This window comes from Haemaphysalis longicornis, unplaced genomic scaffold (genome assembly GCF_048455015.1).
Source record: "Haemaphysalis longicornis isolate Haplotype H1 unplaced genomic scaffold, Haemaphysalis longicornis Haplotype H1 scaffold_2, whole genome shotgun sequence".
Lineage (NCBI taxonomy): Eukaryota > Metazoa > Arthropoda > Arachnida > Ixodida > Ixodidae > Haemaphysalis > Haemaphysalis longicornis.
The window spans coordinates 157015202-157032164 of NW_027526295.1; the positions used below are offsets into that span (position 1 = coordinate 157015202).

The 16963-nt window shown below is 50.4% G+C and overlaps 2 protein-coding genes across 2 annotated transcripts in view; one reads left to right on the forward strand and one right to left on the reverse strand.

Moving 5' to 3' along the window:
* Positions 1 to 8553: 8553 nt before the first annotated feature.
* Positions 8554 to 10358, reverse strand: LOC144167465 (uncharacterized). The gene is made up of 2 exons (XM_077696721.1): positions 9690 to 10358; positions 8554 to 8724 (listed from the first exon to the last, which is right to left on the reverse strand). The coding sequence occupies exons 1-2, from the start codon at positions 10158 to 10160 to the stop codon at positions 8554 to 8556; spliced, it is 642 nt and encodes a 213-aa protein (XP_077552847.1). The 5' UTR covers positions 10161 to 10358.
* Positions 10359 to 15523: 5165 nt separating this feature from the next.
* Positions 15524 to 16963, forward strand: part of LOC144167466 (uncharacterized) — a 45868-nt gene continuing 44428 nt past the window's right edge. Inside the window, exon 1 of the mRNA XM_077696723.1 lies at positions 15524 to 15890. Within this exon, the coding sequence (XP_077552849.1) occupies positions 15813 to 15890 (78 nt within the window). The 5' untranslated portion in view covers positions 15524 to 15812. The remainder of the gene's footprint in view (positions 15891 to 16963) is intronic.

The window sequence follows — 16963 nt, forward strand, 5'->3', positions numbered from 1 at the left end:
TCGGTCGTGATGTTCCTTTCTCTCTCTCTCACTCTATCTCTCTCACGAAGTCGCTCTTTCGAGGTGAAACCTTTCGTCCTTTGAAGGCCATGGGCAATGTCCGCCGACAAGCTGGAGTCTTCGCTGCGACGATGCGTGTACACGCTCCTCTATTTCATTCATTAGCGAACCCCTTCTCTGTCCACTGGGTCAGAGGACAACCGTTGAACGCGTGTGCATGCCCAAGCAAGCTCATTCAATTTGCAACACGGAACAATCTATTTTTCGAAATACCGCTGGGAGGGGTGTCGAAATGAAACGAAAATGGCATTTTTGTTCCCTGTCGTGATTTTCTTCGCAGGTAATGCTCCGGGCCAGCAGTTACAGTTGATTCCACTGTTCTTGCACCATTTTTTCTCGACATTCGGCAGTTTCGCGACTCGCATTTGCCCAGTGAATACAGATTATGTAGTACGTGAAAGACTTGCATGGGCCACATTGTAGACTACGGATGAGCCGGATATCGAAGTATGCCGATCGACTGCAGACGACAGTTGTAAGCAATCGATGCTGCGGTAACCAGTGATCTTTCGCTGTTTTTTCGTTGTCATAAAGTAAGATCTCTGCGCTTATTTTAGCCTAATATGAGCGTGTTCGGCATGCCAACGCTTGGTTAGTTGATACCTTTTCTCGACCGTAGACTGCCCCAAAATTTACACTATTTATTAATACATAATGTATTATTCCGTGAGACTGGGGCTTGAAACTTGAAATTTGAAACATGTGCCTGATAAATAGATCAAATCATCAGCCATTCCACTCTTGTAAGATGGGTGGCCAGTGAAGCTTTCCAGCGCGTAACGTCTAGGTGACAGGGCATTTGGTGAAAGGTATGAAAAGTTTCAGTTCTCTTGGGCTTAGACGGCGGTCATACCTAACACGCCGTCGCCATATAAGCTAAATATCCTTACCATATAAGCTGATAACCCTAGCCCTATAAACATTGCTTAACAAACTGCGCCACCTACGGGGTATAGTGCGAAAGCAGCATACATTTCTTCCAACAAAGCGTCCTACAGAAAAGCAGGATAAACAGTACATCATAGGCAGGGAGGTTAATCAGGGAACTTTGGCTACCCTTCACATGCATGGGTATAGCATGTATGCACTGGCGAGGCAAGCATGCAGGCAACCATGGGAGTGCGCCGTTACTGGTTACGTCGGGCTCCGCGGGATGGCGGCACTTATCCGTGCTAAGCACATGACGTACGTGCGTTGGACGTTTCAAACTCTACCTTACCGGACGCTAAGTAATGCCTCGAGTCCAACGTGAGTGCGATTAGTAACATCTCTGTTGACACCACCGTTGAGAAACGGGTTGAAACGGAGAAGACGACGTACGCCGGCGTTTGTTCTTTTTTTCTTCGGCGTGCGGGTGCAGTGGCCCAAGCCGCGCCATGTACGTGGTCGTTTCTAGTGTTGCCAAGCGATGAAATTGACAGCTAAACTTTTCAATGCATACCACCTATACAGGTATGAAAGGGAAAGAAATTAGCGGCATTACATAAAAGAGAGGAAACGAGGAAGGAAATCGCCAAAAAGGGAGGAAAAATATTAATGACAAAAACAGCACCATGGACAAAAATGAAAGCGAGAAAAGACGTAAAACTAAGCAGGTAAACCAACAAAATGGGCAAACGAAGGACGCTGCACGCTGGTAACGTCCCTACAATCGTTCAGATAAGCTTGGGCCTTCAAAAGGCGAAGTAAGGCTTTTTTACCCTGTTGGGACTTTGACGGGCAACGCCTGTAGCCCAAAATAGACTCTCCTGTAGATGGGTGGTCGTCAAGTTCTCGGAGTGTGGTTGAGAGCTGCTGCCTCGGCGCTGTGAATTGTGCATTGACACAAAAGTTGTTCCATTGTCTCTTCGGTGGCGTGCTCATCACAAGCAGGGCAATCCCGATAGTGAAAGAGTAAGCACTAGTGCAGGCAACACCTAGACATAGGCGGCAAATCAAGGTGCCGTCCGAGCGCGGCACGTTAGTAAATAAGTGGCGCTGCAAATCGGGATCGAGCGGGTAAAGACGAGCGTTCGAGAACTCTGGTGTATCCCTCATAGCAAGCGTGGCCTCGCCGTAAATCTAGCGCAGTGGCCTAGCTGACTCACGGCGCTATAGAGGGATGCAGGCTAATTGGGCACTTTATTCGCGTAATTTGTCGCTTCCTCCCCTTATTCGCCCCAGTAATACCGCTGGGGCTTCGAAGCCACTGCAAAATTGGCCACGTATCTGCTCCTTTCGTTGCAAATGCCGTCAAAAGACGATAGTCTTTATCGGCTTTTGTGAAGAAAATGCCTCCCTTCGCTTTCCCGCTCACCTCTCATGTTGTTCCTCTTGCGTCGCGCTCCTCCCAAGGTAAAGACGCCAAAGGTTTGCTTAAATCATTTTAAATTTCCCGCGTTCCACTGCTCCAAACCGGGTGTCTCGATGCGAACGCTGCCGTACGGCGAAGACGCGCGTTAATCGAGGCGCCCTACTTCAACGTTTATAGAACTGCGTTTCCCTACTCCACGTGCGTTGCAAGCAGAACGTGGAACCTATCTAGTGGAACCTTGCGTAACTGTTGCCGGTTGATTTCTTAAAGTAGCGCCAGGAGCTATAGTGGCGCGGGCGACAGCAGGCGACGGCGGAGTGAATTCTTTTTCTGGAGCTGATGAAGTATTTAATTTCGCAAAAGTCAAGCATGTTTGATTTTTTTATAAAGGAACACTGCAAATATCACTTCTGTATTGATTTGTTGTCTCATATTTCCGTAATGTCTTCTTCTTCTTCAACAATGTTGACGAGTATGAACATTACACCGGACATAGACAGGTAGATTAAGCTGTGACTATATAAGACTATTGCGCAGGCATTGTTTTGCTTTGGCCGGGTGGCTGAATCGAGTCGCAGACAGACAGACGGACAGACAGACAGGCAGACATACAGGCAGACCAAAATTTCTGGGTTTAAGTAGCCCAAGAAAGGCTATCGCCTTTAAAATAATACCTGACGCATGCCTGAATACAGGGTCATATGTATGCACCAGATTTCAGTTACGAGCTGTTAAAATGAGCTACGGCGAATATCAGACTGAATGCATGAGGAGCAGGCCTAGAATCGCAAAACACAGCCGATTTTTGCCGTGAGTCATGCTTGATGAATAGAAGAGCCTCGCGAATAACTGTCACTTCAAAATCGGTCAACGTCGTTAAGCTGGTAAGGATGAATTAATGTCGATAGATTTTACCGGTATTATTACAGCACCGGCAAACTGGGGATGTTGCTGCATGAGACCTACAAAGACCGGGTCCATATCGACAAGTAATGATAGGTATCATTGTACTATACAGCACCGTTGGCATGCGCTACCCTGCCGGTATGTTAAACTTCGGTATATGCTTGAAGCGACGCATGCAGGGTACAGAATACGAACACGCATTTTTTGTAGTTCTAGTTTTTGTGGACTGTTCTACTGCTTGCGCTCTAAGTAAGTGATTGATTAATTGATTGGTTGTTTCACTTCATTTAGTTATTTGTAGTGGACATTAACTATTTTTGGTTTAAGATGTGGGTGTGGAGGCGCTATTATATACATTTTCCTTTTGGGTTTTTTTCTTTCCTCTTTTACTATAAATAAGTGAGAATACTGGTCAATCACCCTTTCTAGGTTTATGTTAACGAGTAACGATTGGCAGCCGTAACGCTTAGTTTAACTATATTCCAAGCAACGTCAAAGTTGTTGAACTTGAAGCTGCGGGTACCGTTTGGGGTCGTTAGGCCTCAAACTATAACGTCATGGCTAATTCCAGAAAAACCAGCGCGTACCTGCGCAGTCAGGCTTCAGTAACTCACCGATGACATGCCAGTTGCGCCGGTTGGAGACTTTAACATGACATCTCATGGCCCGATGCGGACTGACTGCTGTTTGCCGTGGTCGAGGGCGAACGGTTTGAATTGGTGTGTTAAACAGACAGTAAGACGCCTACGACGAGGGACGGAAACAGACAGCCACATATTTGTCCGCTAGAATAAGACTAAAGTCCTTGCAAGTTTCATTCAGCTAATTAGCTATAGGAAGTATGCTCCATCGCAAATTACAAGCGAACGTGTTTTCTTTCGTGCATTCATTGGATTGCGCCCATCTTCGCTGGTAATCGCTCTTCAGGCTGCAGATCAATTATTGCACCGTTGTCTGCCAAAAAGTCCATTCCAAGAATTACGTTGCAGGAGCAGTTAGGGAAAATTACGAACGCGGCAGCGTACGTGGTGCCGTCTATGGTGACGCGTGATGTGCACGTTCCCCTTGGCGTTACGAGATGGCCTCCTGCTGTGCGCATATGCGAACCGTCCCATCTGGTCGTAACTTTCTTCAGCTTAGACGCAAATGATCCGCTCATTACTGAGTAGTCGGCTTCCGTGTCTATGAGGGCGACTACATCAAAGCCGTCGATGAACAACTTGATGTCGGACCTCGCCTTCCTCGAGTTTCGGGTGCGTCAGGGCGTCGTACCTCGGCTTGCCCGTGTTTACGGTGGGGAACAATGCGTCGTCGTTGTCGTCTTCTTCTCACAAGGAGGACCGGTCATGTCGGGCAAGCGTAGCACCACGTGGCTATCGTCGTGTTCGGGAGTCACGTCAGGGTTAGATCAGGGCGTTGGGCTGAGGGCATGTCGTGAATCACGGTGTTCAGTGCGTCCTTGCGTCATTGGTGGGCTTTCGTTTATCCGCCGTTGTTTAACTTCACCTCCAGAAGTTGCCGCTTTTAGTTTCCCCCGCGTGGGCTGGGGGACCTTCCACGTGCGAAGTCAGCATTGGTACAGCGGTTCGGCGACTGGTATGGGTAGGGCGACGGCGAACGGTTGAAACGGGCTGGTACACTGCTGGTGTTGGACAGATATTCTTCGATCTCAGTAGGGTGCTGGCCAGGTAGGTGGCGTGGTGCGTCGACGGAAAACCCTCGCAAACCGAGCCTCTTGTAGGGGCAGCGGCGGTAGATGTGGTCGGCCTCTCCGCAGTGGTAGTTCAGCGGACGATTATCGGGCGTTCGCCACACATCCGTCTTTCTCGGCGTCTGCTTTTGAACTACAGGGGGTCGGGCTGGAGACAGTGGGCGGCGGTACGGCGTGGCCTCTTGACGACGGGTTGGAGCTCGGCGGGGTCGATGAACAACTTCGGCGTAGGCCATAGCTTGTGACTCACGGTGTGCCTTTAGGGCGTAGAAGTTCCCAGTGCGTGTTGAACTTCTTCTCGGATCACGTCGGTCAGGGAGGCGACTTGGGGTTGAGGCGTTGTTGGGAAAAGTTTCCTCAGTTCTTCGCGAACGATGGCGTGGATTGTTTTCCGTAAGTCTTCCGTCGCGAATCCTGGGGCGTTGACCGGGTTCGCCAAAAGCGCGTTGAGTGGTCGATCGTACTGCCTCGAACGCATTTCCAGGGTTTTCTCGATCATGGAAGCCTCAGTCATGAACTCAGCGACGGTTTTTGGGGGGTTGCGAATGAGTACAACGACGAGCTCTTGTTTAACTCTCCGCATCAGGAAGCGTACCTTCTTCTCTTCTGTCATTTTGGGGGTCGGCTCGTCGGAACAGCCTCTTCATCTCCTCCACGAAGTCTACAACACCCTCGTTGGGGTGTTGGATTCGCGTCTGCAACAGCAGCTCAGCTCGTTCTTTATGCCCGACAGTTGTGAACGTTTTCAAAAATTCCGTTTTGAACATGCTCCAGGATGTTAGCGAGCTCTCGTGATTTTCAAACCAGACTTGCGCCGAGTCTCTGAGGTAGAAAAACACTTGCCTTTGGGTTTCTTCATCATCCCATCGGTTGAAACTTCGGACGCGCTTCAGGCTCTCCAGTCACTCTTCCGGGTCTTCACCAGGGGATCCTCGGAATGATGGGGGCTCCCGAGGATGCTGCAGAACGACGGGAGGATTGGCTTGGTTGACCATGGTGCTGGTATCGACGTCTTCCTTCTTCACTTTCTGCGGTAGTACACTGAGCTAGGGTGGGAGGCCTTGCTGTCGGCGGATGGTGCAAGTGGGGCTTGCATGGTGACTTGGAGAGGGTTTAGGGTGCATGTACCCCGCACCTCTACCAGATGTCCCGAATCCAAGGACGATGCAGTTGTCTTGAAGGAAAAACAAGTTTATTGGAGCAAACTTGTGCCCCCCTAACAACTCAGAGAATACAGAGGGGGCGAAGCAGCAGTCGACAGAATGACGTGCGCAGGCGAGTACCGGTGAATCGAATACCGCAGCATCTGCTCTGCGGGCAATTATCATTCGGCGCGAGCGCTTCTCGAACCGTCGAATTACATTCAGAACACAGTAGATCAAACAAGATTATTCTAGGATGGTGACGTTAGTTCAAAAGACTCTCACTATCAAAGGAGGTGATAGTAAGCGCTGGTCTCGTTTCCCTTTCTCGTCCCTGTGTCAGTTTGCGCTTTAGTTTCACTCATGGATATGAGACATGGTAAAGACATCTTTATTGAGCAATCAAGGTAAGGGGAAAGGGGTGTTGTCGTAAGGGAGTGAGGGCAAGGCGATGGAGGTGGGACGTGCGCTGGGATTGTAGTAGCTCACAGAGCGTGTTGTACAGGCCGAGGCGAAGCAGGCGCTCATTAGAAGTTTAAGTTGGGAGTGCAAGGGCGGCTTCGTAGGTTTTCCGGATTAGAGCATCGAGATTGTTGGGCTTTTAAGTTTTCAGGTTGGCAAAAGGAGTTCCATAGGTTATGCGGCTGACCAACAGTGCTTGGACCAGGCGGCAGGTGTCTTGTTCTTTGAGGCCGTGAGTGTATCCCCGTATCCGTCGTATTAGATGAGTGAGTGAGCTGTGGGACAGTTTTGTGTAGCTGAGGCAGGAGGATGGCTCCGAAACCATCGTAGTGGATAAGCACACCCAATATACGGACGGTGGGGACTTGGGATAGCCCTGGATGGCGAGGAGGGCGCCTCTCACCAGAACGAATGCGCGGGCTCGGAGAGGCGTGGACGCCATACCCGCGGAACGAATGCGCCCCCGTTTGGCAGACGCGCATTCGTTCCGGTGAGGGGCGTCCGCCTCGCCATCACCGCGCGCGCATTCGCTGTCTGGTCCTGGTAACGGGCCGCCGTAGTGTTCGCGTACGCTAGCCGCTATGTTAAAACACTCTGTTAGAGAGTTTTAGCATAGCTGCTAGCGGCCGCTAACGCTACGGCGGCGGGTGGCGGGGCCCGACTAAGCAGGAGCAGATTCGTTCCGCAGGGACGGTCGCCCGCCTCGCGGAGCCCGCGCATTCGTTCCAGTGAGGGAAACATTCGCGCCCTCCCCACGCGCGCATACGCAGTCAGGCCCCGGTAACCCGCCGTCGTAGCGTGAGCCTCCGTTAGCACACCGGGTAGCGTCTGCTAACGCTACGGCGGCGGGTTACCGGGACCCGAATGCGCATTTGCGCGAGGGGAGGGCGCGGAGGTCGCCCCTCGGCGGAACGAATGCGTAGACATAGCTAGGACCGGCTCCCGGAACTAATCCACCCTGCCGGAATGAATCCGCAAGTGCCCAGTCGAGTCCCAGTACCCGCTGCCGTAACGCAGCGGACGCTACTTGCTATGCCAAAACTAGAGAGAGTTAGAATAACGTACACAGCCTTACGAAAACAGTTAGCGAACGCTATTTCTTTGCGTCGTTCGCACTGTTCATGTGCCGTACGCTAAGCCGGTTGTGTGTTTAGCGGACGGAAGACGAGCAGACGCTATTTCAGTAAAAAAGCATGCGTACGCCAGGCCGCTTGCGTTTCCAACGTGGCGGAAAGTAGCGTGACAACCATCCACGGTTCCGCACTTCTGTGGACAGTAATTTGCTTCCGATGGACGAAGTTCTTTGCTCCCATGTTTTAAATACGTCGCGTGGTTAGCACGTCGCCCTCGCGCAGCTCTGTATCGTCGTGACATCTCTGACTGTCCGAACAAAGCTTTCCAGGCCAGCGACCGAAGCTGTGTGCGTGTGTGTGTGCTTGTGCGTGCGTGCGTGCGTGTGCGAGTGCACGTTTGTGTGTGTGTGCGTGTGTGTGTGTGTGCGCGCGCGCGCGTGCGTGTGTGCGTGTGTGCGCGCGCATGTGCGTGTGCGTGCGTGTGTGTGCGTGCGTGTGTGCGTGTGTGTGCGTACGTGCGTGTGTGTGCGTACGTGCGTGCGTGCGTGCAGCATCGGCATTATTCGGGATATCGCCATTAACAGTGAACATCACAGAAAGGGTAATGACTTCCAGTCACTACATCAAGGCTTTGAAGTATTTCTACCATCGCCCTCTCTTCCACAGAGTAAGCTGCGTGTTTCTGAGCCGTCGGCCTTGCCGTGACCCCTACGTCCCCTTTCCGTGGAAGCTTCCGCGAAACCTAAGTCACCGTTAATCGGGCAATACCTTGTGGAATGCGTTCCAGTGGCCCTATGGCTGTGGTCAAGAATTTATTCGCACCACTGTTACACTAGCATTGGCCGCTCCATAGCGAATAGGCGATAGCCACAACACGCAGAGACAACGCTGCCGAGGTTATGGCGCTCAGAGTATGGTGCACTGGGCGAAGAAGCAGTTGTCGCACGCCTGGTCATTGATGTGGTGCTGGCGGACCTGCGTGTACAGCATGGATGATACGCCGCCCACCACGAACAGCACCGTGGCCGCGCACACCACGTACAGAAGGATGCGGCTGGATGCGCGCGATGGGTCCACCTGCCAGGAACAGCACCGGCCGAGGATAAGAATGAATACCGGCGGGTGGCAGACGGCGTGCTAACGTCTTTAAACAAGCGCGGTGTATCCTAAACCGACTCATCAGCGCCTAGACAAAACCACTGGGCGTAGAAAATTGGAATCCGGGAAGTATGTAACGTATGGATGTTCTGTAGAAATGTTTTGAAAGTTAACCCTTCGGTTTTGTAAAAATTTATGGAATTTCGCAAAATCGCGCAAATTCTGTTAAAAGGCGCGACGATTTTGATTTCGTTCAAGGACGTTGTCAATATGTGCGCCTCCAAAGCAAGCTCTGCAATGTTGCCCACATCATCCATTAGATGAGAGAATCGCTATCGCGCCCAAATACGTTTCCCACAAATTGTTTCATACGGCTTAGGCTTGCAGCAACATCTATACCGTTTTATCACGCAGGTAACTAACTCCTGGGCTTTTTCAGTGTCAGATACTTTAAAAACTCACAATGTTGTCTGCAACAATGCCTCAGAATCATTGCCTCTTTCATTGGTTTCATTGTGTAAGATTTTACAAAAAATTCACAGATGATTACTTAATTGGATACGACACTCAAAGTCAGGTATTAAGGTTCCCCGTAATTATTTCTCGCAACGCAGCCGCCCGCATTGCAATCCATCACGTTGTTGTTTTGGCGACGCAGACCCGCCCATCCTGCCGCTCGAGCTCTGGTCGATTCCACAGGCGTTTGCCTGTCCTACACAAAACGAGCTGCGAGCGGCATCAGTGCAACTGTTCCATTAATGGAACGTAGCTTGACGTAACCGGGAGATGTATCGCCTCCCAAATAGGTATGTACTTTGCTAGTGGCCACAACTGCATCTTTCTATCAATTCGCCCTTACCTAGCCGCTAGATGCGATGCTTTTATAAAGAGCTGAAAATCTGGACCCGCCCATGCCGATCACACCAAGCCCTGGTTCACAATACCTTAACGCAGGCGCCATCATCCTCGGAGAAACCCCGCTCGCAGGCACATCGTTCGTCGGCGCACTGGACGGCGTCGCCGGCGCAGACTAGGTTGTCGGAGCAGGTCTCGCCCAGCTGCACAAGCTTCTTGCAGCGGTCGCCGAACTGGTCCGTGAAGCCGTGCTGGCACACGCAGAACTGCTCCAGGCAGCGGGACGCTGGGTCGCGCTCTCTGCACGCCTGGTCAGAGCTGCACGGCTCGGATTTGAGCAGGCCGTACGCTGTCCGCCGGTCGGTTCTCAGAACACGCCGCCTTTGGTCGTAGTCTTGACTCGCTCGAGGTAGCATGTGCCGTCCGACCGCCATCAGCTGCGGATCCGAGCTGCTTCCGTTGCTGCTGGAGCCGTCAGGGATTCCCGGCGTGGGTGTCGGAGAGCCTTGTGCGAGAAGCACCAGCGGCAGAAGGACTGACAGGACACACGTCCTCAGCATGTCGCCGGTGTCGTCTTCGCCTTGGCGCACGGGTCGTCGTCGTCTTCCAGAGGCTGTTCGCTCATGACAATGGCCCCGTGCTTGAGGGCTGGCCTGAAGTTGCTGTCTCGGGGACCACCGCGGGGTAGACGTCCTGGCCGCGCCGTCCACTTATCCCGGTGGACGCATTCCAGCGGAAGTGGTCTGGGTCCCTCCGCTGTTTTCTGCGAAAGAGACATTGATTGGAGAGAAATGTGAAGGCTCAAGCGCACCGTTAAAAGAACCTGGATGCTACACAATGTGCTTCCACAATCGTCAATGATCAATTTTCAAATTTATTTCAACGTCAAAGCATTAAACGGCCCATCGAGCAAAGAAGGTGGCGTTGGCGTCTGCGTTAGGAACAACGAAACGGCTCCCAGACCACCTGTCCTTGTAGCGTTCCATAGCGCGATGCGTTCCATAGCATGCCCTTTAACTCAGCCCTGTCCGAAAGTGGCGATCCACGCCCGTACACCGCAGACGAGGTAAAGGAGCCGACTAACGCAGGTAAGTGACCAAAGAGAGAGGCAGCAAAATCCACCATCGTCTCAACTCTTCTGATACATGGCTGCAGAAACGAGCAGTGGCGTAACGCGTAGGAGGGCAGATGGAAGCCATTCGAAAGAGTAAGACGGAAGGAGACCGCGAGGCAAATCGTGTTAAACGGCAAGATAACGAAGCTTCTCGAAGCTTTTTGTAGCTTTTTGATGCGCGGCGTAAGCAAAGTGTTTCAGGCGTTCGATCGGGCATTGATGATTTCCCATTCAGAACCATTAAGAAGTGAACAGGCGTCCTGAGACTTTTCATTCACGCGTTTTTGTGCCTCAAAGCTTTCTCGTTACTTCGAAGTTCGAGTCACTGGTAAATACGCCATCGTCCTTAAAGAGCAGTAGGTAATCCACTAGCTACGCGCCGCAAATAATCATCACCCTATGACTGGCTCTCTCGAGAACTGGCTCTCTTTGTTAATCGACGGCCATTCCTGAGCGGCGTTTAGGCAGTGAATAAAAAGCTAGAACAGCAAAAAGCTCCGTTTGCGCTTGTGTTCCATGTACATCGCTATTTGAAGGCGTCACTTTAACTCTGCGGGCTCCGCGCAAGCCGCGCGGAAAGTTTGAAGACCAGAGGAGCAAGCAATGGCCCCATATTTACAAAGCCACAATGGCGGCCTCGAATCAACAATAATGACGGCATAGTGCAGTAAATATGTCCGATGAAAGAAGTGCACAGTGCCCAATCAGCGAATCGGGCGCATATCGTCGCTGCTTCGGCACGGTATGAGCATACCTACTGCGAACAGCCGCGGATTGAAAGCAAAAGCCACGGTTTGACTCCCAATGTCTGCGATACGACCTTGCAAAACGCACACCGCAATCGATGCCCAATGGGCACAGTTTAAGAGACTCTAAGGCATCAAAGTTACCGTGAGACAACATAAATCGTGGTTTTATTTAAAAGGACTATTCTTCAATAACTCGCTCAACTTCATGGCCTCTCCGACTAACTTTTATACTTCCGGTATCACAGTTTCTGCACTCACCTCATTGGTGATGATACTAAACACAGTGATCAGAGTGGTTACTCCACTTTCCAATCAGGCCACGCGATCAAGTAGAACCAGAGGCACCACCGCAATAGCAAAGTCGTATTTCTTGCCGATAGCTTTGGTCGGGAGCCGCCATTTGTACGTCACCGCGGGGAAGAGCGAGAAAATTGGTGATGTCGCGTGTCTTTCAACGATCTTCTTGTTATCGAAATTATTTATTCAAGATTTGTTTCCTAACGTTTGCATAATTTGCGTTCCGACGGGCAGTTTGTCGAATGAACCAAACTTATACTTTGTCATCTTGAATTCACCACACTTACACATTTTCCCCTGCACTACACGTTCAATGCCCAAAGCTCATTTTGATGGAATTGAAACGAAACGTGACGCCGCATCGACGCGCACGCCACCGCGAATGACGCACAAATGCAAAAACAATTCCGAATGTGTGTAGCAGAGAAAGCACAAACTAATCTATAACAGCTACATTCTTTGGCAACTAAAGCTAAAACTACTGCTTTCACAGTCGAGAACGTTACAACGGGAAAAAAAAGTATGCTCATGTTCCAAATACCTTCAGATATTATGTATTATCTGCGGTTCTATGTGCCATCACTGACACTGGCTTCTGTTGGTTGTCGCCCTTCCATTCACAGCGGTAAAATAAGGTTTGATAAAACGACTCTGCGGTTCAGCTTCGTCCCAATCCACTAGATTAACCAAGTGAAGCCAGCAATGAAATTTTGTCGGATGGCTATGTCAAGCACAGGTTTCGAGTCAAAAGACAAGACTGAGCTGTGATATTACGGAATGCAAGCATGACGTTCTGCATTGCGCGGAGCTCACACTTTTGAGTCAAATGGCTTGCACGTTGATGTTATTCGCTGAATTTTGTTGCTGGTGATTGAATTGATCACTCAGCTACACTATGGTAAAACTTAACCAAGGGATTTCCTTACGGGGGGGGGGGGGGGGGGAGGAGGGGGGAGGTAGTTACGACAGCTATGTATATTAAAAATTTACTGACCAGGAGATTGCATACACATGATTGAACATTACAATCTGCGACAGGAAATTGGAAAAGCGCCGAGACAACGGAGTCCTTCAAAGAACGCTGGCACCTGATGTGCGGACATAAAGGACCTTCTTCTTGTATGCATCAGGCGAGGCGAAGAGAAAACACCCTTACCTGGCCTCACCGCTGGTAGCGTGGAGGACTTCAGCGTTGTGCAGACGTCGGCCAGCATGTCCCGGCGGCTAGCAAATGCATTGCTGCCCTGCGATGCCGGTGCTGGTTGTGGTGGTGGGACTACATACTCGCTCAGGGGGATTGGCCAAGAAACGGATTAATGCGTGGCAAGCAAGGAACCTGCTTTGTGTAGCGGTGGAATGGCGCTACACTAGGGCGTGGTCACGTGGTAACAAACAAGAAAGCTGGGGGTCTACAAAACGAGAGATAGGAAAACTTAGGATCCAATAAAAGAACACCAAATCATGCCAACATAAACAGTAAAGACTGCCGACAGAGAAAGGTAGGCAAATAAGGATACTCAAATGAACGTGCAGGCCATGTATATTTTGTATACTTTGCGCCTTCATTCTAGTAGAAGTACTGGGTATTAACAAGTCGAGGTGTCGATTCGGAAGACTAAATATGCACGTTTGGTGAGTACGATGCTAGCGTGGTTTTAAGCAAACCCACTTCAAGTTAAATAAAAAGATAAAAAAGTAAAGTCGACGGCAAAAAAAAAAAAAAAAAAAGACGGCTCACTTTTCGCTATATCAGACGTTGTCAATACTAGCCGTCATTCTACCTCAGCGGGAGACAATAAAAACGTTGATTTCTCTGCAGTGAAAGAAAATGCCGTCTTTCATTTCTTGCTTTTGAATAAAAATACATTTAACATCAATAATTTTTTTTTCTATATCACCAAAAAATACCCCAAGCAAGGAATGGCAAACGCCTTAATAAAGAAATATTCTCGCCGCAGTTACTACCTCATTTAGAGAGACAATGATGGGTTTATTCATTCACAGAAGCTGCGAGTTAGCTCGGTCGGCGCGTACCGAATCAATTTTTTTAGTGCACCCTTTATTTATTTATTTATTTATTTATTTCCAGTATACCATGCAGGGACTCCACGGCACCCGTAGTCATGCAGTTAACTCCCCTTATATGTAGTCGTAATCTTTATTAAAGCGAAGCTTTAGTGTCCTCACTGATGCAGTTTCGCGCCAATGCCGTGCAGGAAGGCCAACTTTCTCTGGGGATAATGATGAAAGATTGCGGGTGAAGTTAGAAAAACGCTTCCTGTAGCCGGAATCCAACCTGAGTCCCTCGCGTTATGAAGCCGGCGTCTGTCCCATTGCTCCATTTTGTTTCGGTCGAAGCGCACGCCAAGCAGCAAGTACAGATTCGCGCCGTCCGCCCCAAACCCAAAAGTTAGGCCTACGCAGTGCCCACCTGAGAGTTACTTTGGGTATCCTAGAAAAGTGGTGCGTACCTCCAGAGTAGCACATAGTAGTTGCAGTGTGGCATTGGCCAACCAATCAGTCCATGACGAGTAAGCTTCGCGTTCCATCTCCGTTGTCCTTACACGGAGGGGTGCATGCTTTTTAACGCAGGGTGATGGGGATTATGATTACGACGACGACGACACTGATGATGATGATGGTGATGATGGTGATGGCGATGATTATGAATACCTTCTGTATATAGAAGCAATGCCTCTAGCGGTCAGCTGGAGACATGACGGAACTCGTTGAGAAGGGATCAAAGGGGGGGAAGGAGGGTAGGCCCCACTCGGCTCACACAAGCCATGCCAGACTACCTACTCGTGATAGCACAATTTCCTCCCTGATGTGGAAATTCAGGGTCGTAGTAAGGTGTATTTTCCGGAAAGAACTAAGGGGGGAGGGGGTGCGGTTTATTTGAAACGCCTGACAATGACAGAGTGGCCAAGCTTAATCGTAATTGTTGTGAGTTGTGAGGAGAGATAAGCCCACCCTGTTTCAATACCTTAGTTTCCCACCAACTACATGGGAAGAAGAGAGGGCAAAGCTGCACAGGAAACTTTGACATGGTTACCACCTCAATAGCATGCATGACAGCTTTGGAAAGGTGTCACATTTGCCAGAAATTTAAATTGCGTTTACACTACTACTATTGGCTGAAGTAAGATAAAAAAATAGTGTATATGTTACTCTCTATAGAACTCTAGAGAGCATCCGAATTATAAATAAGAAGCCTTTATTTCACAAGCTCATGAAGCCCGTCAGTGACTACTTTCACGGTTGCGTCCTGAGATTTGATTTTGAAGTTTTGAATACAAGTCGGCTTAAACGCCATATCTCGTGCCGCTAATAACCTGCAGACATGAAAGTCTTTACTTATTTAATAATTAACTAACAAAACAGCACTTCTCTGAAATAAAGCCGAGTCACTTTAGCGAGTGCCTCGGGAAAATCAACGCCCCGTTCGTCGAGCATGTTCCCGGGCATGCAGGATCGCGGGGCCCTCCCAACTTGGCGTCGGTGATGCCGACGGTGCGAGGCACATTGATCGTGGTTCCACTTTTCGCCCCGTTGCCCCTCTTCAAGGGCCACCACGCCCTGCGAGGGCGCCATACCGTTACGTCACGGCGCACCTGCCCAATGATAGCGCGGAACCGGCTCTTGAACCGACCCTTCTCCTCTCTCGAGTCTTCTCTCGACGAAAGTGGAAAGAGGGAGTGCTGGAGACGCGGGCGTACATGAAGACCCGGTCCGTCTCCGGCACTCATATTCGACCCGCAGTCAGAAAGGGGAACCGAGTGTTAGCTCCCAGCGCTATGCCGCCGCCGCTTGAGTGGGCCCTCGTAGCGTCGTCTCCGAGAAGAACAGCGTTCCCCGCAGCCTCTCCACGTAAAAATCTGTTGTCCTCGTCTTCCTCCGTGACCACTGCCATCGTCGCAGGAGGCGGTTCCGACTGCCGAGCGGTTATCGGGTGCCACCGGCGCTACCATCACTGCCGCGAGGTCTTCGCGAACCCCGCGAGGTCATGAGTGGTGCTGGACAAAACACGTTGAGAGGCCCGGACGCCGTCCATGAAGTATGTCCGACACGCCGTGGTCGAATCCAGCCACCTAACGCCCGAGGCTCGCGCGGACTTACCGAAAACAATGGTGAGTGTAGATTATTTCACTCCAATCTCTCCTTGAGTTTGTCAGCGGCCTAACGCGTGCAAGATACCAGCGGGGGTCCAGCCAAGGTTGTCATATCTCGGGCACGTACAAAGGTAGATAAAGAAAATGAAGGCAGCCCTTAGAAATAATACAGAGCATAAAAATGGGCGGAAGGGGTACAGGGCTGGACAATTCAAAGCGTACAGCGTTCTTGTTCCATGAAGTTTGATCCAGAATCCGCGGACACACGCGGACACACGCATGATTGATGACATGCGATATGTTCGTGCACATAATTTCAGTGAAGGTGCAAGAGGAATACGTAGATTAATCCCATGCTGGCTTCTTGCTGCAGCCTACAGTATAATTCGTACGTTTCGGGTATTACACGGTTCGCGTTTCAAAAAAAGAATGTTGTTAACGAAGGAGCTGGTAGTGTTTATACGTTTGAAGGCGAATGAGTCAGTGAACATATACATTCGGCTTGATTTTAAGGGAAGTACTTCGGAAGTCTAAAGAACGAGGGGTACTATAGTGCTTCACTTCACTTCACTTTATTTCCTTAAAGGGGCACTGACACAAAATTTTGAAGGCGAGATAACTTCGGAGATAGATTGGTGGGAACACATATACATCATCTGCAAAATATCAACGGCGAATACAGCCTAGAACATATTTAAAATCAATTTTGAAGTGTGCGAAACGCAACCGAGCAGCCAGCAGAGGACCACGCGCAATTGTAAATAAACAACATCCAAACACGTCACGAGTTTGTGTTTGCCCCTTCCGCACTGCCGGCGCTTTTCGCCGGCTCGCCCGGCTCGCCGCTCCAATCGGAGGGCCGGAGGGCGGAGCTTCTGCTCTCGAGAACGAACGACCCGATCGTTGGCGGCGGCGGCGCCGTGAATTCGTCAGCTCATCGGGCAGCTTGTAGCGACCAAAGTTCTACAGCGATTCCAGGCACTCTGTTTCTATTACTTTTGATTTACATTGGACGCGAAAACGCGCCGGAGGCACGAAAAGCCCACTGAGCTAGCCGCACGGTCGCGGTGCAGGCGGCGGCCACGGCCGCG